At 37.5% G+C, this 19,449-nt stretch overlaps 1 protein-coding gene across 1 annotated transcript; it reads right to left on the reverse strand.

Annotated features, from left to right (window-relative positions):
* Positions 1-270: 270 nt before the first annotated feature.
* Positions 271-2,601, reverse strand: LOC128552730 (uncharacterized protein K02A2.6-like). The gene has a single exon (XM_053533786.1). It carries the CDS (start codon positions 2,599-2,601, stop codon positions 271-273), a length of 2,331 nt encoding a protein of 776 aa, XP_053389761.1.
* Positions 2,602-19,449: the final 16,848 nt, after the last annotated feature.

The following is a 19,449-nucleotide window of genomic DNA, read 5'->3' on the forward strand; positions in this document are numbered from 1 at the left end:
TCAAGATAGTTCATGGCATGTCGACACTTGGTTGTAAAATTAATCCATTTGTAAACAATATAGCAATTTAGGGTGGTAATGAATTAATGTTCTTGTCATATCAGATTGCATATTTATCATGTTATCAGAAATTTAAACTTTGTGGCGGTTACCACAACATTTTAGGTGCAAACAATGTTTAATTCCATGTTTCACAAATGTCAACTGTACTCATTTTCACAGACGTAATCTTTGTATTTTTCTGGTTTTTTCGACATGCGCTTTTTCTTTTCATGGGACGTATTTTCCGAAAACGGCGTTTCGTACTTTTTTTAAATGAGTGACATCCCTATTATACTGCACCCCATCTCTCTCTATGGTAACCGAATTCCCGTGTTTCTGCGTAACAGTATAAGGTTTAGACGAAAAACGCGTGTCTGTTTTATCTTTCTTTTTGTTTCTTAACAAGACTAAATCACCTACAGAAATGGAATTTTCTACCGCATTCCTTATTTGATCCGTATACTGTTTTGATTTTTCTTTTTTCTCGCAGTCTCTATCTCTTACAGATTGATCGGAAAGATCGAATTTTCCGTATTCCTGTAAGCATGGGACTTTGGTCCTAATTTTACGACCGTACATTAATTCTGCTGGACTTACACCTGTGGTAGCATGCGGGCTACTGCGATACATCAATAAATATGTCTGAATCTCATGTTTCCAATTACGTTTTTCAGCAATTGCTATGCGAATACGCTTCATTATGCTTGACATCTGTCTTTCTACTAGCCCATTTTGATTTGGCGCTAAGGGCGTAGAATGTGTGAGTTTAATGCCATGTTCTTTTAGAAATGACTTGAAATAGTCACTTGTAAAATAACTTGCATTATCAGTCCTTAAAAGGAAGCATGTTCCGTGTCTCGCAAACATTTTCATAAGAACTGTAGCAATATTTTCCGATGTGGTGGATTTTACGATTTCTATTTCCATAAATCGGCTGTAAAAATCTATTACCACGACTAAATGTTCACCTGTCGGAAGTGGTCCTAATAAGTCACATGCTAAATATTCCCACGGTCCACTAGGTAGTTCCGTCGGTTTTAGCGGCTCCGGAGGCGCCGGAGGGCCTTCTAATTGACACCCATGACAAGATTTACAATATTTCTCTATATCTTGATCTATCTGTGGCCACCATACGCGTGTACGAAGTGACTGTTTCATTGACACTATACCAGGATGACCACTATGTGCCGCTTCGAGTATTTTCGTTCTTAATTCTTTTGGTACCACTATTCGCGTACCTCGAAGCACTAAGAATCCGATAGCCGACAATTCGTTTTTAACAATCAAATATTCCTTAAATGGAATTTTGTACCATAAACCGTACATCAAACAATCACGAATTGAAGACATTTCAGGGTCGTATCTAGACGCTTTTTCTATTTCTCGCGTTGTTACCGCTTCAGGCGTTGCGGCACGTGCTATATTCAGAATATAGTTATCATCATCTATAAAATATGACATCCGTTTTTCTTTATTATCAGCCAATAATCTACTCAGACAATCTGAAATGTTCTCGCGGCTTAGGACATGGCGCACTGTATATCTATATTCCTGCAATCGCAAGACCCATCTTTCGATTCGCGCACTTGGTTTTGATTTTGGCGCGAAAATGTACTGAACAGCTTTACAATCAGTAACAAGTTCAAAGTCAATGCCGTGTAAATATGTGTGAAATCTCTCGACTCCAAAAATAACGCCAGCACATTCTTTCTCGGTCACGGAATACCGCCTTTCAACATCAGTTAAACTGCGGCTAGCATAACAAATAACACGGTAATCATTGCCTTGACGTTGAGTGAGAACAGCTGAAAGCCCATAGGGACTTGCGTCGGTCACGACTTGTGTTTTGGCATTTATGTCGAAATAACCTAATATTTCCGCGCTTGCCAATTTCTGTTTCAATGTATCAAAGCTATTTTGCTCTTCGCGGCCCCATTTAAACCTGACATTTTTTCGTGTGAGTTTTCTCATCGGTTCTGAAATCGAAGCCAGATTTTGAATATACCTAGCATTGAAATTGACTAATCCTAAGAATGACCTAACTTCCGCGGCATTTCGTGGTGCTCTTGCGTTGAGCACATCGCGCACTTTACTTTCGGTTGGACCAACCCCGTGTTCGGACAATACGTTTCCCATGAATGTCACTTTTGACATTTCAAATTGACACTTTGATGGGTTTAATGTGAACCCTTTTTCATGTAACACTCCGAGCACAATTTCTAAACACTTCTGGTGTTCATCTTTTGTAGGCGCGTGCACTATTATATCATCCATAATGTTACGTGTACCAGGGCAATTTTGTAGAACTTGTTCAAGCACTTTCTGAAACATTTCACTAGTACAGCTGACTCCCTGGAGTAATCTTTTGTAACGGAACATTCCAACATGAGTTATGAACGTAGTTATTTCCCTTGAATCAGGATGAAGCTCGAGTTGATGATAGGCATTTGAAATGTCTAGCTTACTATACACTGTTGATCCGTTCAAATCGTACAGCACCTCGTCCACGGTAGGAATCGGGTGTCGTACCCGCTTCACAGCCGTGTTGCTTCGCCTCATATCGATAATAAGCCTAATATCGTCGTCTCCTTTAGGCACTACAACAACTAGGCTTACCCAGCGGCTACGACTGTTTACTCTTTCGATTATATCATTGTTTTCTAGTTCTAATAGCTTTTTTTTTTAGCTTTTCTCTGAGACTGAAAGGTATACGCCTTACCGATTGAACAACTGGCTCGATTTTTTCATCAATGGGAATTTGCAATTGAAAATCTTTCATTTTCCCTATTCCTTTGAACAATTCTGGGTTTTCGCTCATGATGTCCTCTTTGACCAAATTCACTTCTGGTCCGATCCTTAGCACATTGAGACTAATTGACGTGTCTTTACTAAGCAATGCTTGTCCCTTACCGTCCAAAACTGAGAATTCTACGTCATCAATAGTCATTGAATTGAATTCAATTTTCGCACGAAATATACCAAGCAATTTGAGTGGTTGTTTGCTTCCATAAGCGAACACTTTCTTGTCTGTGGATTTTTTATGTGTTAAGCATTGAAATTGTTTCTGTGATTTTAGAAAATTCCATGTACTTTTGTCAACAATGTTACAACTAGCTCCTGAATCTATAACCATATTCAGCGGAATATTACCGACGTTGACTGTTATTTTATTTGACACGTTCCCAATTGATTTGATATTAAACAGATATTCGTTTTCACTGTCTGAGGATGTTTCATTTTCAAGTGATCGAACTTTCTGTTTTGGTTGTATCTTTTTCCTTTTAGATTTACACTTTACTGCAAAATGTCCAATAAAGCCACATTTTGTACATGCTGCACGTGCTGCTGGGCAATTTGGGTCCTTAGCCATGTGACCCCTGCGGCCACAGCTGTAACATTCTACATGTGTTGGCGGTGCCTGTTGACGAAATCTGCCTCTACCTCTGTTCGCACGTTGTTGTCTTTGACGACGCATAGCCGATTGTTTCAGTTGAAACGTGGTGTCATCTTTTTGTTGCTGTTGTGTACTTTGATTTTCCATTTTTGTGGCACTGTCTTGTGCACGTTCGAACGTTGATGACAGTTCCAAAACTTTTTCTAATGTTAAATCTTTATTACTGAGAAACTTTCTGCGTAACGTTGTAGATGTGCACTTTTCAATAATCTGGTCTCGTATTCTGTCATTTGTGTCATTAAAGTCACATGAAATACTTAGTTGTTTAAGTCGCGTAGCAAAGTCCTGGATAGTTTCATTCTGTTTCTGTTTTTCTGAATTGAATTTGTGTCGTTCATATGATACATTGAGTTTCGGCTTGAAATAATTATTCAATGCATCAACTGCGGCGTCAAAATTATTGTCATTTCCAGTATTGTCCAGTGTTTCGAAAATCCCTTGCACTTCCGGTCCTACCAGAAGCAGCAGTAGTGCTCGTTTTTGTGATTTGTCCGTGACGCCCGAACCGACAACGAAGTATTGAAACGATTTCAGCCATCGCTCCCATTTGCTTGGCAGGCTACTAGGGTCTCCTGTCATATTAAAGTGTTCCACACTAGGTACAGATAATGCTTTTGCCATTTTCTTTATTGTTAATTTTTTTAACCCTTTCACGAATTTAATCCTTGCCTTTTTACTGAAACGGAATTTAATCCTGCACACATTTTTGTTTTCAGGAATTTAATCCACAATGTTTTGTCAACTTGTTTGATTCACGGAATTTAATCCAATATTTTTTTTTCTGTTCGGAATTTAATCCAACTGTTTCAGTTTAATGAATTTGTCAAACAAAATCAAATCCATCATTTTCTTTCCGGAATTTAATCCAAAAATTTAAAACTCATTGATATCCCATCCTCGTCGCCATTTGTTGTGTTTGTACCTAGGTGGGTTCTCATATTTAAATAAATAAGGCAAAATAAACTAATAAACATTTATTCATTCTTCATTCATACATATAGACGTGTGTGCATTTCTAACGCTATCAGAGAACTCCCCTCACAGAGAGCCTGCGGTTTAACCAAGCATGCTACATGTAATATGATACACTAGCGTATACAACAGATGGTCAACTGTTTCTTTTCCAGATAGTTTTAAATATAATTTTAGAACAAAATTTTAAAACATTTAGGCTCAGTAAAAGTCAGAAATAAGAGTCTTTGTGTTTTCGCTTTCCGGCAAAGGCCGATTCTGATTTTATCTAATTTTATAAAATTTTAACAATTTTAACAAATTTTCACAATTTTAACTTATTTTAACTTATTTTAAACAGTATAGAATTAAACACAATAGAACTTTTAATAATGGCCTAAAAGAAATGAAAAAGTAACCTCATAATAATTATACAAAATACTATTTTAAATAAAAGTTAGACCAGCATATTATATATATATGTTAGGGACCTACGGTGACATACAACGCATGGCCCGAGGTAACGGGTACAAGACAGAGGCCACCATAGGAAAATCCAGTAGTGATGATGACTATTAAACAAACAGCCGACGACAGGTACAGCCGGCGAACGATAACAAAAATGGCGCAAAAATGTCAGGCGAGTCTAAGAAAGATAATTTAGGTTGGTCAGTTATCACGGTAAATTAGATAGGCATTCTTATGTTACTTGTCAAATAGAAAAGTACATTTACTTGAATGGCGAAATAGCTCAGGTGGCTAAACTCTCGGTTTTCAAATGCAGTGCGAACAATAGCACGAGTTCGAAACTTGCAAGAGGTTTATTTTCAAAGGAAATGTTTCATGTAGCCCTGCTTTATTTTTGTTTTATTTTAGTGTCATTCTCAGTTACCCTTCTCTTTCTTCTTTTTTTCTATTTTTTATATCAATGAAATTTTAATAAATACAATTTACAGTTCATTTCATTACGGGCTCGTCCGCTATATCTGTTGCAGAATCATAAGCTGTGTCCGTTTTAGAATGTCTACCTTCATACGCTGTGTCTTTGTCAGAGTCACTGCCAGAGCTCACAGAAATCTTCAAACAATCCATTTCAATATCTCTGGCAACATCATATCGCCAAAATTCCTCCTCCACCCTTTTAACATGTTCGCAAAATGACTTCCAGTCGTTGGGTGTTATCTGTCCGAAAGCTTCCTCAACAAGAGAAGAGACGTCTTTCAAGTTAAACTTGAAATTTCGAACTGCAACCTGTCGTTTCAAGTAAGCCCAGATCAACTCAACAGCGTTTAGATCTGCGTGATTCGGCGGTAACCGAGTACAGTCATGTCCGTGACTTTTAAGAATGTTGTCGGCAACGAACTTAGGTGCAGGTTTGTTTACTTTGCATTACATTATTTTCAATGCCAGTGGAAAGAACGGGACTGTATCTATGCTGAAAAAAGTAAAAAAAATAATAAATAAAAAAATAAATAAAAATAAAGGGAGGGAGAAACAGAGTAGGAAAAGTATTTAATAATAAAAAATGACATCAATTTAAAAACATAGAGTATAAAATGGTATTGTTAAACATACTTAGAATGGTTAAAGTACGTAGAGTAGCAAACAAACAAACAAAATTAAAACACCTCCACCAGTACCCTGACATGTTCTAAAATAACATCTAGACCTTGAATTAAGGCCCCCTTTTATACTTAGGAAGTGTCTAGGGGTACGGATCCGTACCTCTAGAATCTGATTCTAGAGGTACGGATCCGTCTAGACAAGCCTGTTACGGGTTTTCTAGGGGTACGGGCTCCTTTTTCTAGAGATTTAAGGTTAATTACATCTTAAATTTTGTTTAAAATGAAAAGACAAATAACACTTAACCAGTGTTCACTTAAAACTTGGACCCAAATGGTTTACCAGCGCGTTCACCCGATTATTTTAACTTCTCTTTCAAAACCTTAATAATCTATTTCATTTTGGAATATATCCAGGCATCTGCCTGCATTTGAGATTAGGTCTCCAAATTAAAATTTCGCTGGGCCTACGATGGCCGGCCTACGATTAATTAGTTTGACCGGAAACGGCTAAAACTACGAAGCGCAGCGTTATAGGCCTAACTAAACTAAAGGAACCAGCGTGGGAGCCATCTGGTCTATCGCGTAATGGCTGCCAGGTATTTGAACACTAACTTTTCACTTGGCATGGCATCAGAGGTCTAAATTAAAGCTAGTTTCTGTTTAAATTTCATTATGGATATAGGCCTATTTTTGACATTTTGGTAGGAAAAATGGGAGAGCAGGTTGTATTTGGTGAAGCGAAGCTCAATTTTAGTATGAGTAGTACTTCCAGGTCACAGCAGTGTGATTTTGATGTCAGTTTACAGTAAGCAAATGTGACCAGAGAAATCTCTCTTAGAAGATACACGACCCCTACTTTTCTCTTCATTTTATATCAGTTTTATCATAACTCTTTAAAATGAGGTAAGGATTTGTTCTCTGAAATGGGTCTAGCTATGTTTTGTAGCTCTTTAAAAATGTCAGTTTTATATAGAATATATATGAAAAACTATTTACCTGTTTGTAACCTATAAGAAAATGTGGGCAAAAATTGAGATTTGTCTAGATATTGATATAAATGGACTAGTTTGGCCAGATTTTGGTAAAAAAATGAGCATTTCATAGAAATTTTGCTGCAAAAATTGATAAAAACCCAAAAAATCACATTTTAACCGTTTTGGGTGTATTTTTTTGAAAAAAAATTCACATTTACACTCTAAATTTTGCCCATTTATACCTTTCAGAAGGGACATTTGGTATATTTCAAAGTGTTAGTGTGTAATTTGCTTGCAAATTATAGTGAAAATTTATAAAATAGGGCAAAAACCAGCTCTGACTAGAAGAACTGGTTAAAAATTATGTCGCGACATCAATTTTGAAGGAAAATTGGTGCAGGAACCCGCGTTTCTGAAAATGCCATAAAACCTTGAAAACTGATTTAATCAAGCTGAAACTTGGTATTTTTCATGCAGATATGTTGCTGGTACTATACAAATGAAATTGAGACTATTATAGAAAAACAGTTTTTCTTATAAACAAATAAAAACGAATAAAACAAAACAAATCTACAAACAGTCCATAAAATAAACAACAGTCCATAAAATAAACAAACGTGTTTGTAAACATGGACGGATCCAAACGGAAGGGAAAGAAACATTTTATAGAAATATTTCGATGGCAAAATACAATAGCCTACATATCCGTAGCCCTGTCCTATAAACCGGGCCAGTCAATTCTATAAGCCCAACAACACGGTTTACCCATTTAAAAACGAGTTGTACTACCTCATTGTGGCTACGGCGTTGGGCGATGTGTCATGATTTAAATGGCGGACTATGAGGGAAGAAATAGGTCAGTTCTTTTTTATTTTGAAATTCCGTTTGATATAGTGTTTCTTTGGAAATTTTATAAGAATGTCCTTTATTTCAGATACTTATAATGTTAATTTCCCTTACATTCTGTTTCGTACAGTCAACTCGCCAATAGCGGATCACTTGAAAATACTTACATAATAATCTAGATGTAGATCTGACAAACTTTCGAAACGATTTCAAGTTTTTAAATTAGACGTAGACTTAGCCCTTAATTAGATAACGTAGATTTATTAAAAAAAAAGTGGAATTGCATATGATAAAAACAATACGAAAGTAAACAAATCGTAAAAATACAACAACTTAGAAGTCGTGAACTAAACTTCGTAAAATTTCAAATGCGTATATGGGAGAAGTAATGGCGAGGTGCGCACCCTCTCACTAGGTAAAGATTCAGATTCAGAGCCGTTTCCCCAAAAGACCCAATAAACACTGCTAAAAGGCACCATAATTATTTTCTCTACTGTCAATAAATGACACCAAATCATATTGTTTAAGCCCATCAGAAAATACAGTCCCTGGCTCGCGGATTTTTCAAAGATTTTTACAATAATTGGGCAAAACAAACCAACATTATTACAAAATTTACATTTCACTATAAAAAATATATATTATTACCTATTATGACAAACGTGTTTTTATACGCACTAAATAATTTGATGTGTTTTTGCGGATTTAATTTAATTCGCCATTTACAAGTACAGGGTTGTTAATAACTTTTTGTTGGAACAGGTTGAAATAGAAAAAAAAACAAACTCGCTGCCCTCCCCCAATACTTTAAAAATTCAGCGCTTCATTTCCTGCATCCTGGGGCATTTAAGAAGACATATTTATGAGCTCACCTGTTAAATTTTGGAAAAATAATAAAATTAAGTTTTCTTAAAGGTAACATTCTTTGTTTCCTTGAGAGATAATTAACATAAATATGAATTTCGTCGGGGTCGTATGTAGTAGCTGTATACACTTTGAACGCGGTCCTAATGTTGCCTTTTCGAAAAACCATATTCGTTCCTTCCTCTCTTATTTCTTTGTTTTAGGATTTTCCAGGGGGTGGGGGGAGGGGGAGGGGGGTGGTGTCCGGACCGCAGGATCCCCCCTCTGGATCCGCTCATGATTTTGACTTGAAAAATGCTCATATTTCCACTATAAGTTATTGTAGCTGGAAAGAACGACTGTAGATCTACATGACCGCCAAGACTCGACCCACATATTTGACAATGATAAAAATTATCAGTTAACCCTTGTCATGCCCGACATGATTTATTCTGCCTTTGCGACCAGTGTAGATCATGGTCAAATTGCACATCCGTGCAGTCTGATCATGATCTGCATTGTTCACTATTCAATCAATATCTTTTTCGTAAGCACCCCTTTTAACAGTTAATTGTACTGTCCAAATTGAAAGCTGACCCAGTCCATTTTAGAAAGGGTAAGAGCTAAAATACAAACTTTTCTTCTAGTAGAAAAACCCACAAAATACTTAATAACATAAATTTCTTTCTTGCAGGATTTAGCGTTTTAAATACCAAAATTTTGCAGGTTGGGATACTCCCTATCCCGAAAGCTACGCTGGACCCCCAACTTTGAAACACTCCTACACCTTGGTATACTGTGTATTCCAAAACGGGTGTATAAAAATAACCAAAGCCATCCTGACACGCCCGGATCCAGGACTGGGACCAGGGGGCCCGTGACCCCCCCCCCCCATAGTTAAACTCACCAAAGTTGCACCCAACTATTTTGGCAAAGGAATAACATTTTCTAAAAAACTCAGACCAGAACGAAGGGCAACCATTTCATACCTATATTTAAATTTTTCCAAGGGGAGACCATCTGATAGCCCCCCTCCCCGCCGCCGCTAACACAAGAAGAGGGGCCCTCCTGTACCTACCTACACACGGAGCTATGTGCCTCGCCAGTGACGTCTTAATCATTCTAAACGGATGCCCCCACCCCAATCTATTATTTCTGGAACCGGGCCTGCCTATTAACACTAAATGATTAATCAGTGCATATAATATTATGTAAATGAAAACACATGCATATTTATTAAAACCTTGATGTTTTAAAAAGAATATTCATATGTAGGTTGGCCGATGGTCTAGTGGTAACACGCTTGACTATCAATCTAGAGGTCCTGCGTTCGAATACCGGTCCAGGCACTGGACATTTCAGAGATGCTCTTAACTGTCTACCACCTAACCAAGAGGTCTGTACTGGTTCTTCCCTGGAAAGACGGCTTTGCATGTATTGGTGCTATACACCGGGCATGTTAAAGAACCAGACTGATTATTCGTAAAGTGCTAAGCTAAGTTAGCCGAACAGGCCTGTATATAAAAAGGATTTCTCTATCTGTTCTGGGGGCTTTATCTCATTCTGTCCCTCTGGTTAGGTACTAGTAGAGGATGAATTTCGCATCCTGTGTGGCTGCGTTTGCTATATGACAAGCGTCTTTGAACGTGTTTATCATGAAAAGGGCGTATATAAATCTGGTATAATAATAATAATAATAATAATTTAATAACAATAAAAATAATAAATAAACTACAAAATTTAATTCATTTGAACTGAAATACAGGAAAAATATGTAAGCTATCTTAATTAAGCTTGCATTAAGGTCGCAACAAGATTGCAGTTGCGATCTTAACAAGTGTGTTGCACACTTGTCTTAGCATTCAGCAAGATTGCAACCATCGCAACCATAATTTCAGCTTGCGCAATCTAATTCGCGCGCTTCCTGCAACCTATTTAAAGGAGTTCTTCACATTTTTTTTTGTACGCAACTCAATCGCACAGCAAGCGATAACTACTGTAAGCAAATTTAACAATTCTCCGCCGAAGGTGCATAATTGATATGCAGCGCACTTGCGAAAAAATATCGTATATACTGACAATATAGGTCGTGCATATTTTACCTGTAAAAGTGATGGTGTTGTATGGGAGGAGTAGTCGTAGGAAGTTCGTGTTCAAGAAATCATCTTGCTCGAATCGAATATATTGTGGACAGCCAAGTTAAACTATTTCGTGAAGTAATGATTCAGCCGACTCTAAGTCACAAAAAGTCCAGAAAATCTTAACGTAGGTCTATTTCCTTCAAGTTCAAATGTGACTGGCTAAAAATGTCGTTATTCTTTTTGTGCCCCATCCCGGATTTAACGTAGTAAGACCAGAGTTATGGCCCTTGACAGTCAAAATGTACATAAAGAGCCTAAAAATGTGTGTCGCACATACCTCAAAAAGTATATAACCTAGAGCCATGAAACCATACAAGAATTAAATTCAGCATATAAAGTTTTGCACCAGCGCTATTATTTGATGTTTCACTCAGTAAAAAACAGATTTATGTCCCTTGACTTAGTCAGATATATACGTAAATGGTATGAAAGCTTATGTCGCACGTATCTCAAAATGTATTCGACCTAGAGACATGAAACCTAAAAGGAGTATTATTCAGCATGTTAGTAAGAAAATTAGTTATGAAACTGTTTATAACATTGTGCAATTTGTTGTGTAAGAAAAAAAATGTTCATAATTTTTAGGTGGGTGGGTTAATGGAAAACAAACTTTTGTGGGTGGAGTGAATGTTTTTTAATTTTTCTTGAAAACAGTCAAGGGTTGATATTTTTTTTTTGGTTTAGTATTTTTTTGTCCTAGTTCTAGCTAACATAATACAAAATTTGGTAAAATATTGTCCGCTAGATTTTGCATGTCTTTAGGAAATACCTTGTGTTTTTCTCAGTTTCAGATACTTTCGACATCTGTCAAGAGTATTTTCTGTGTTAATATATCTATATGTTTACATTTTTTACATATTTATAGTGATTCATTAAATGAGATGCAAAAAACTAACATTAGAGTGAATTTTTAAGTAAATAGCTGTTTGCATTTGTTTTATTATAAAATGTATGTATTGTTTCTTCAGACTAAAATACCAATTTGGTGTTCTTATTATGTCTCCCCCAGGAGACATATTGTTTTTGCCCTGTCCGTCCGTCCGTCTGCCCGTCCGTCCTTCCGTCCGTCCGTCCGTACGTCACAATTCATTTCCGAGCAATAACTGGAGAACCATTTGACCTAGAACCTTCAAACTTCATAGGGTTGTAGGGCTGCTGGAGTAGACGACCCTTATTGTTTTTGGGGTCACTCCGTCAAAGGTCAAGGTCACAGGGGCCTGAACATTGAAAACCATTTCCGATCAATAACTAGAGAACCACTTGACCCAGAATGTTGAAACTTCATATGATGATTGATCGTGAAGAGTAGATGACCCCTATTGCTTTTGGGGTCACTCCGTCAAAGGTCAAGGTCACAGGGGCCTGAACATTGAAAACCATTCAATAACTAGAGAACCACTTGACCCAGAATGTTGAAACTTCATAGGATGATTGATCATGAAGAGTAGATGACCCCTATTGATTTTGGGGTCACTCCATCAAAGGTCAAGGTCACAGGGGCCTGAACATGGAAAACCATTTCCGATCAATAACTAGAGAACCACTTGACCCCGAATGTTGAAACTGCATAGGATGATTGGTCATGAAGAGTAGATGACCCCTATTGATTTTGGGGTCACTCCATCAAAGGTCAAGGTCACAGGGGCCTGAACATTGATAACCAGTTCTGATCAATAACTTGAGAACCACTTGACCCAGAATGTTGAAACTTCATAGGATGATTGAACATGCAGAGTAGATGACCCCTATTGATTTTGTGGTCAGTTTGTTAAAGGTCAAGGTAACAGTGGCCTGTTCATGTAAAATCATATTTTGGAAATAACTTGAGAACCACTTGACCTACAATGTTGAAACTTAATAGGATGATTGGACATGCAGAGTAGATGACCCCTATTTATTTTGAGGTCACTTGATCAAAGGTCAAGGTCACAGGAGCCTGAACAGTGACTTGAGAACCACTAGGCCAAGTGTTGAAATTTAGCGGGATGACTGGACATGCCAAGTAAATGATCCCTATTGCAGCCAACCATCAGTGTCTCTTTGATTTTTGCTCCTGACCCCTATTGACTTCTTACCTATAGGACTTTGCATTGGGGGAGACATGCGCTTTTTTACTAAAGCATTTTCTAGTTAAACTTTGAATATTGAATACCTATCATTTTTATGCCCCCGGCATCTACTGATGCGGGAGGCATATAGTGATTTTCCTGTCCGTTCGTTCGTGCGTTCGTTCGTTCGTCCGTCCGTCCATCCATACGAAGTTAACCAAATGGGAGCGTTTCGTCTGGCATCAATACCCCTTACTAGAATGACTTGATACTAATGCAGATGTAACCTGTGACCATTCCCCATCTTCAGACATCACCTGACCTCAGTTTGACCTTGACCTTGACCGCATTTTGGACTAAGGTTGCTTTATAAAGGCCATCTCGGTGGACGGATAGCTCAGTGGTTTGCACACTGGTCTTCCAATCCTGAGGTTGGGGGTTCGATCCCTGACAGCTACTCGGGAATTTTCAGAAACGCTTTTCAGTGTTTCCTACCCAACTAGAGGTGTACTAGTCAGGAACCGAGGCAATCCTTTCGTGTATCAGTGATATACACTGGGCACGTTAAAGAACCAGGCTGTTTATTCGCAACGAGCTAGGCTAAGTTAGCCGGACAAGCCTGTATCTGATTTCTGATCTCTCTGTCGTGGGGGCTTTGTCTCACTCAGTTCCTCTGGTCAGATCGCTCTGTGTCTGTACTAGTAGAGGATGAATTATGCGCCCTGTGTGGCTGCATTTGAACTACGTAAAGCGCCTTTGAACGTGAAATTGATCATGAAAAGGGCGCTATATAAATCTGGTATAATAATAATAATATTAATAATAATCTCTTGGTTAACCAAATGGGACTGTTTCGTCTAGCATCAATACCGCTTACAAGAATGAATTGATAATAATACAGATGTAACCGGTGATCATTCTCATCTTCAAACATCACCTGACCTCAGTTTGACCTTGACCTTGACCTCATTTTGGACTTGGGTTGCTTTATATGGACCATCTCTTGGTTAACCAAATGGGACCGTTTCGTCTAGCATCAATACCGCTTACAAGAATGAATTGATACTAATACAGATGTAACCTGTGACCATTCCTCATCTTCAAACATTACCTGACCTCAGTTTGACCTTGACCTCGTTTTGGACTTAGGTTTCTTTGTATCGACAAGGATGCCACCGGGAGCATCACGCGTTTATTGAACGCAACTCCTTGTTATTTTTTATTTTAACTTGTGATACACCAATCTATAAATATGCAAAGTTGTAGAAAAATCTGTCCGCTAGAAATAATTGTGACAAACATGTTTAAGATCTTGCAAGCTTGTAAGGTTGCGCATGCGGGCGATTAGAACCCTAGTGATCTTAATTGCAACCTTGCAAGTTTGCACAATCATAATAAGTTTGCGCAGTCTTGCAAACTTACACAATCATAACAATGTTGCAAGATTGCACAATCTTGCAAGCGTACGCACACTTAATGGGTGAAGACAAAAGCATTTGCGAGTCTCACGTAACCTTGTTATGATTGCGCAAGCTTGCAAACTACACTATCTTCCTCAACCTTATTTAGGTTTGTGAGACAGTTAAACTAATGTTAGAGTCTAAACTTTTGGTTGTCCCCAAGAAAGTTTTAAAGTTTGTGGAATCTTGACTTCTAAGAGGATTTCAGAAGATAATAGGTATTAAAGGGTAGATTTCTCGGAAGCGCAGAGCACCAAAAACAGCCTCAGAGCCACGCATCGGCAAAGTAGGCCCATAACAACAACAGATATATAGATAGAGGTGGAGGAAATGGTAAAGGGGTGTGGTGGGGGAGAAAGTTGAAGGGGAAGTAGAACAAGGATGACTATACAAAGGGAATGCTACGTCTTTAATCGACATTGAAAATATAGCAGTCGGTTACTCTATGTATAAGTTATATTATGTCCAAGTCCAATTAACCATGAACAAAAGCGATCTTTTTGAATAAGATTTTTAGCTCCGTGGGTGGGGGGGGGGGGGGAGTGGCTATTCTACTCGGCGTCGGCGTGAGCTTTTTTGGTTAAAGTTTTTCGGCAACCTTTGTTTTTTCTGTCATAAAACATTGTCCAGCATACAGACAAAGTGTGTGCAGGGGCTGGGCCCATTATACGTAAGGTCAAGGTCACCAAGGTGTTATACTTAGATTTTTTTAAAGTTAAAGTTTTTCGGCAACTTTTGTTTTTTTCTGTCATATTTTTGTTATTGTTGCTTATATCTTACTGTAACTTCACATAAACATTATCCAGCATACAAGCAAAGTATATGTTGGGGCTGGGCCCATTATATTTAAGGTCAAGGTCACAAATATGTTATTCTTAGATTATTTTTAAGGTTAAAGTGTTTCGGCAACCTTTGTCTTTCTGTCATATCTTTGTTACCATGTCTTACTGTAACTTCACATAAACATTATCTAGTGTATAAACAAAGTATGTGCAGGGACTGGGCCCATTATACCCAAGATCAGGGTCAAAAAGTTGTTACACTTGGAATTATTTTCATGGTTAATTTTTTCGAAAGCTTCGTTTATAGACATATCTTTGGTACTTTAAAAGATAATGGCTTGAAATCAAAAATATTTCTTAATTATCATCATCTGCATGTGGGGGTACAATTCCCATAACTTTAATTTATATTTTTGACAGAATTATGCCCTTTTCATACTTAAAGTTTTTGGCGATCTTTGCTTTCTTGATATAACTCTAGTACATTATAAGATAAAGATTTGAAACTTAAGGAACATCTTTATCATCATGATTTGCATGTGTGTTAACAATCCCCATAACTCTGATTTCATTTGTATTTTTGACCAAATTAAGCCCCTTTCATACTTAAATGTTTTGACAAACTTTGTTTTCAGGACATAACTTTTGTGCTATAGAAGATAATGACTTGTAACTGAAAATTATATCTTTACCATCATCATCTGCATGTGTGATAACAATCCCAATAACGCTAATTTGTGTTCTTGACATAATTATGCCTCTTGGTGTATCTTCCTTTTCAAGCAGGGGTCTGTTATTGAGACATTTTTAGTTCGACTATACGAAGTATAAGGAGAGCTATCCTACTCGACCCGGCGTCGGCGTCGGCGTCTTTCCGCGTCCCCACCTTGGTTAAAGTTTTTTTTACACTTTCTCTTTTTTCAGCTTACCTCTGTAATTACTTGATGGATTTGATTCAAACTTGAAATACTTATTCCTCATCATCGTCCACATCATCTGACATAAGGGCCATAACTCTGGCACCAATATTTCATGAATTATCCCCCCTTTTCACTTAGATTTTCAGGTTAAAATTTTGATGCACTTTCACTCTATCTCTGTTATTACTGAATGGATTTGATTCAAACTTAAAATAGTTGTTCAACATCATCACCCACATCATATGACACAACGTACATAACTCTGGCACCATTTTTTCATGAATTATTTCCCCTTTTTTCTTAGAATTTCAGGTTAAAGTTTTGGTGCACTTTCACTCTACCTCTGTTATTACTGAATGGATTTCATTCAAACTTAAAATAGTTGTTCAGCATCATCACCCACATCATATGACACAAGATGCATAACTCTGGCACAGTTTTTCATGAATTATTTCCTCTTTTTACTTAGAACTTCAGGTTAAAGTTTTATGCACTTTCACTCTATCTCTGTTATTACTGAATGGATCTGATTCAAACTTAAACAATTGTTCAACATCATTTCCCTTATCATATGACACAAGGTGCATAACTCTGGGACCAATTTTTCATGAATGATTTCCCCTTTTTACTTAGAATTTTAGGTTAAAGTTTTGATGCACTTTCACTCTGTCTCTGTTATTACTGAATGGATTTGATTCAAACTTAAAATAATTGTTCAACATCATCACCCACACCATATGACACAAGGTGCATAACTCGGGCACCAATTTTTCATTAATTATTCCCCCTTTTTACTTAGACTTTTAGGTTAAAGTTTTGATGCACTTCCACTCTGTCTCTGTTATTACTGAATGGATTTGATTCAAACTTAAAATAGTTGTTCAACATCATCACCCACACCATATGACACAAGGTGCATAACTCTGGCACCAATATTTAATGAATTATGCCCCTTTTTGCTTAGGATACACTTATATAGTGTTTTGATACATTTTATCTTTACCTCTCTTTTTACTTTAAGTTGATTTTTGACATAGACTCAGGCTATTATGCAATATCTCCATCCACAATTGGAGTCTTTAAACACTCCAGTGACAGCTCTAGTTTTCTCAGATGTGCCCAGTTTCACTATCCAGCATCGAAATAGTCGAGCGCACTGTCTCCTGTGACAGCTCTTGTATATGTTCAGTTTACTGTAAAGTCGCCGAATAGTGGAGCGCGCTGTCATACGGACAGCTGTTGTTTATTAGGGTGTTAGAACCTTGTAGGTAGTGGTACCATCATTAATTGTTTCAGAAGTCTCAGGGGTGGCAAATTCAATTGCCTGTATTGCCCACGTTGTCCCAATGCTTGTACGGACAAGTGAAATTTGACCAGAATTTACTATGTAGCTATCATACGGACAAGTACAAAATAGCAATTGACAAAAGTGGACAAGCAAGACAAAATCAGATTTCGCCACCCCTGAGTCTAATCCAGAATTGTATAGTGAGCTCTTACTAATTATAGGATAAATTATCTGTATTCATATTATTGTCCGTACAGACTGATCATGGTCTACACTGTTTGCTTTTTCATTGAACAGCACTTTGATAAACAAGAGGTACTGCCCAAACTGAATGATGAACCAACCCATTTTAGAAATTTAACAGGGTAAAACCAAAACATTTAAGGAAATGCTGCTCTTTCTTAATAACGAAGAAAGAGTGTTATGTATTACATTAATTATAAAATATTTAATCTTAGAGTAATTCAAAGGTAAAAAATATGGCTTTCAGATTAATGGAAATTATTTTTTTAAAACCTGACCAAAAGCTAGCATATTTTTTCAGTGATTTGGGAGTCATATTTTTTATACGCCCGAAGGGATGTATTATATTATGACACCGGTGTCCGTCTGTCCATTAGCAATTTCGTGTCCGCTTTGTAACTCTTGAACTCCTTGAAGGGTTTCGAAGAAACTTGACACAAATGTTCGCCACATCGAGACGATGTGCAGAGCACATGTTTCGGATGGCTCTCTTCCAGGTCAAGGTCACACTTGGGGTCAAAGGCCATATGACTATGTTTAGTGTCCGCTGTTAATTCTTGAAATGCTTGAAGGATTTTAAAGAAACTTGGCACACATATTCACCATATTGAGATGACGTACAGAGCTCATGTTTCGGATGGCTCAAGGTCAAGGTCACACTTCTTGGTCAAAGGACATATATTGCTCCGCATTGCGGTGCTCTTGTTTTTTAGCAACCGAAAGGAAAACAAATCTTCTTGTCCAAAACTGCAAGGTGTAGAGTCTTGATATTAGGCATGTGACATCACCTTATGGTCCTCTATCAAGACTGTTGTGCCCCTGAGGTGAAAATAGGCCCAACCTCGGGGGTCACAAGTTTTACATAGACTTATATAGTAAAAAACTTTAAAAATCTTCTTGTCTAAAACCACAAGACCTAGGCCTTTGATATTTTGTATGTAGCATTGCCTTGTGGTCCTCTACCAATATTATTCAAATTATGCCCCTGGGGTGAAAAGAGGCCCCGTCTCGGGGGTCACATGTTTTACAAAGACTTATATAGTAAAAAACTTTAAAAATCTTCTTGTCTAAAACCGCATGACCTAGAGCTTTGATATTTTGTATGTAGTATTGCCTTTTGATTCTCTACCAAAATTGTTCAAATTATGCTCCTTGGGTGAAACGAGGCCCTACCCCGGGAGGTCTCATGTTTAACATAGACTTATATAGAAAAAAAAACACTTTAAAAATCTTCTTGCCTGAAAGTGCAAGGCCTAGGCTTTTGATATTAAGTATGTTGCCTTTCCTAGTGTTTCTCCACCAAAATTGTCCAAATTATGTCCTTAGGGTGAAAAGAGGCCCTGCCCTTGGTGTACCAAGTTTAACATAGACTTATATAGGACAAAAATAAAGATCTTCTTGTCTGAAAGTTCAAAGCCTAGGCATTTGATATTTGGTGTGTAACATTGCCTGGTGGATCTCTAACAAGTGTGTTCAAATTATGCCCCCGGGTGAAAAGAGGCCCCGTCCTGGGGGTCATTTGTTATAATTATGGGTTATACAGGAGAAAATACTTAAGAAATTATCAGGTCATATTTCCTAGACTGTTTAATTATAATTACCTGATGACTCGAGCGATTAGGGATCACTTGACTGTGACCTTGACCCACTGACCTACTTTCTTGTTTTTTAAAATACAGCCTTGAATTTTGGATGACATATACAGTTTTGTGCACCAATCTTAAAACTGACCATAAATGTGACCTACTGACCTACTTTCTAATGTTTTAGCATCAGAAACATTGGCTCATATTACTCAGGTGAGGGATTTAGGATCATCATGACCCTCTTGTATTATGCTGAATCCAATTTTTTTTCCAAACAAATCCAGTGTAGTTAGGATTTAAAGAATT

The sequence above is a fragment of the Mercenaria mercenaria genome, unplaced genomic scaffold (assembly GCF_021730395.1).
Source record: "Mercenaria mercenaria strain notata unplaced genomic scaffold, MADL_Memer_1 contig_3095, whole genome shotgun sequence".
In the NCBI taxonomy this organism is placed as follows: Eukaryota; Metazoa; Mollusca; class Bivalvia; order Venerida; family Veneridae; genus Mercenaria; species Mercenaria mercenaria.